The sequence below is a fragment of the Buceros rhinoceros genome, unplaced genomic scaffold (genome assembly GCF_000710305.1).
Source record: "Buceros rhinoceros silvestris isolate BGI_N320 unplaced genomic scaffold, ASM71030v1 scaffold24080, whole genome shotgun sequence".
Lineage (NCBI taxonomy): Eukaryota > Metazoa > Chordata > Aves > Bucerotiformes > Bucerotidae > Buceros > Buceros rhinoceros.
In genome coordinates this window covers 8,668-9,060 of record NW_010388245.1, presented here as the reverse complement: position 1 = coordinate 9,060, position 393 = coordinate 8,668, and the positions used below count along the sequence as shown (strand labels likewise).

Sequence of the window (393 nt, the reverse complement as noted above, 5' to 3'; positions counted from 1 at the left end):
GGGCTCTGCTCTTGGTGGTGCCGCCACCCCCTTGGCCTCGGCTGCAGTCAGGGGCCCGGCTGGGCAGGGCAGGTCCCCGGGGGAAGCCGGGCCAGGCAGAGCCGCTCATGCTAGTGGTGTTTTGCCCTGCAGATGACAAAGATGTTGGACTTGCTGGAGGATTTCCTGGAGTACGAAGGCTACAAGTACGAGCGGATTGACGGGGGCATCACTGGTGGCCTGCGCCAGGAGGCCATAGACAGGTTTAACGGTACTGGTGTTTCCACCTCGATGGGTAGAGGGTGCAGGGTGGGGGGCAGGCAGTGGGGCCGGCTAGCCGTGCCTGAGAGCCCCGCTCACCCGCAGCTCGTGCCGTGCTGGCAGGTCCTGCTTCCTGAGCCGTGGTGCGTGCTG

The 393-nt window shown here is 65.6% G+C and overlaps 1 protein-coding gene across 1 annotated transcript in view; it reads left to right on the top strand.

Annotated features, from left to right (window-relative positions):
• The window catches only part of CHD5 (chromodomain helicase DNA binding protein 5), a gene marked incomplete at both ends in the record, with an annotated part of 26,294 nt that overhangs the window by 17,242 nt on the left and 8,659 nt on the right, over positions 1–393 (top strand). Inside the window, one exon of the mRNA XM_010145300.1 lies at positions 133–250. Within this exon, the coding sequence (XP_010143602.1) occupies positions 133–250 (118 nt within the window). The remainder of the gene's footprint in view (positions 1–132; positions 251–393) is intronic.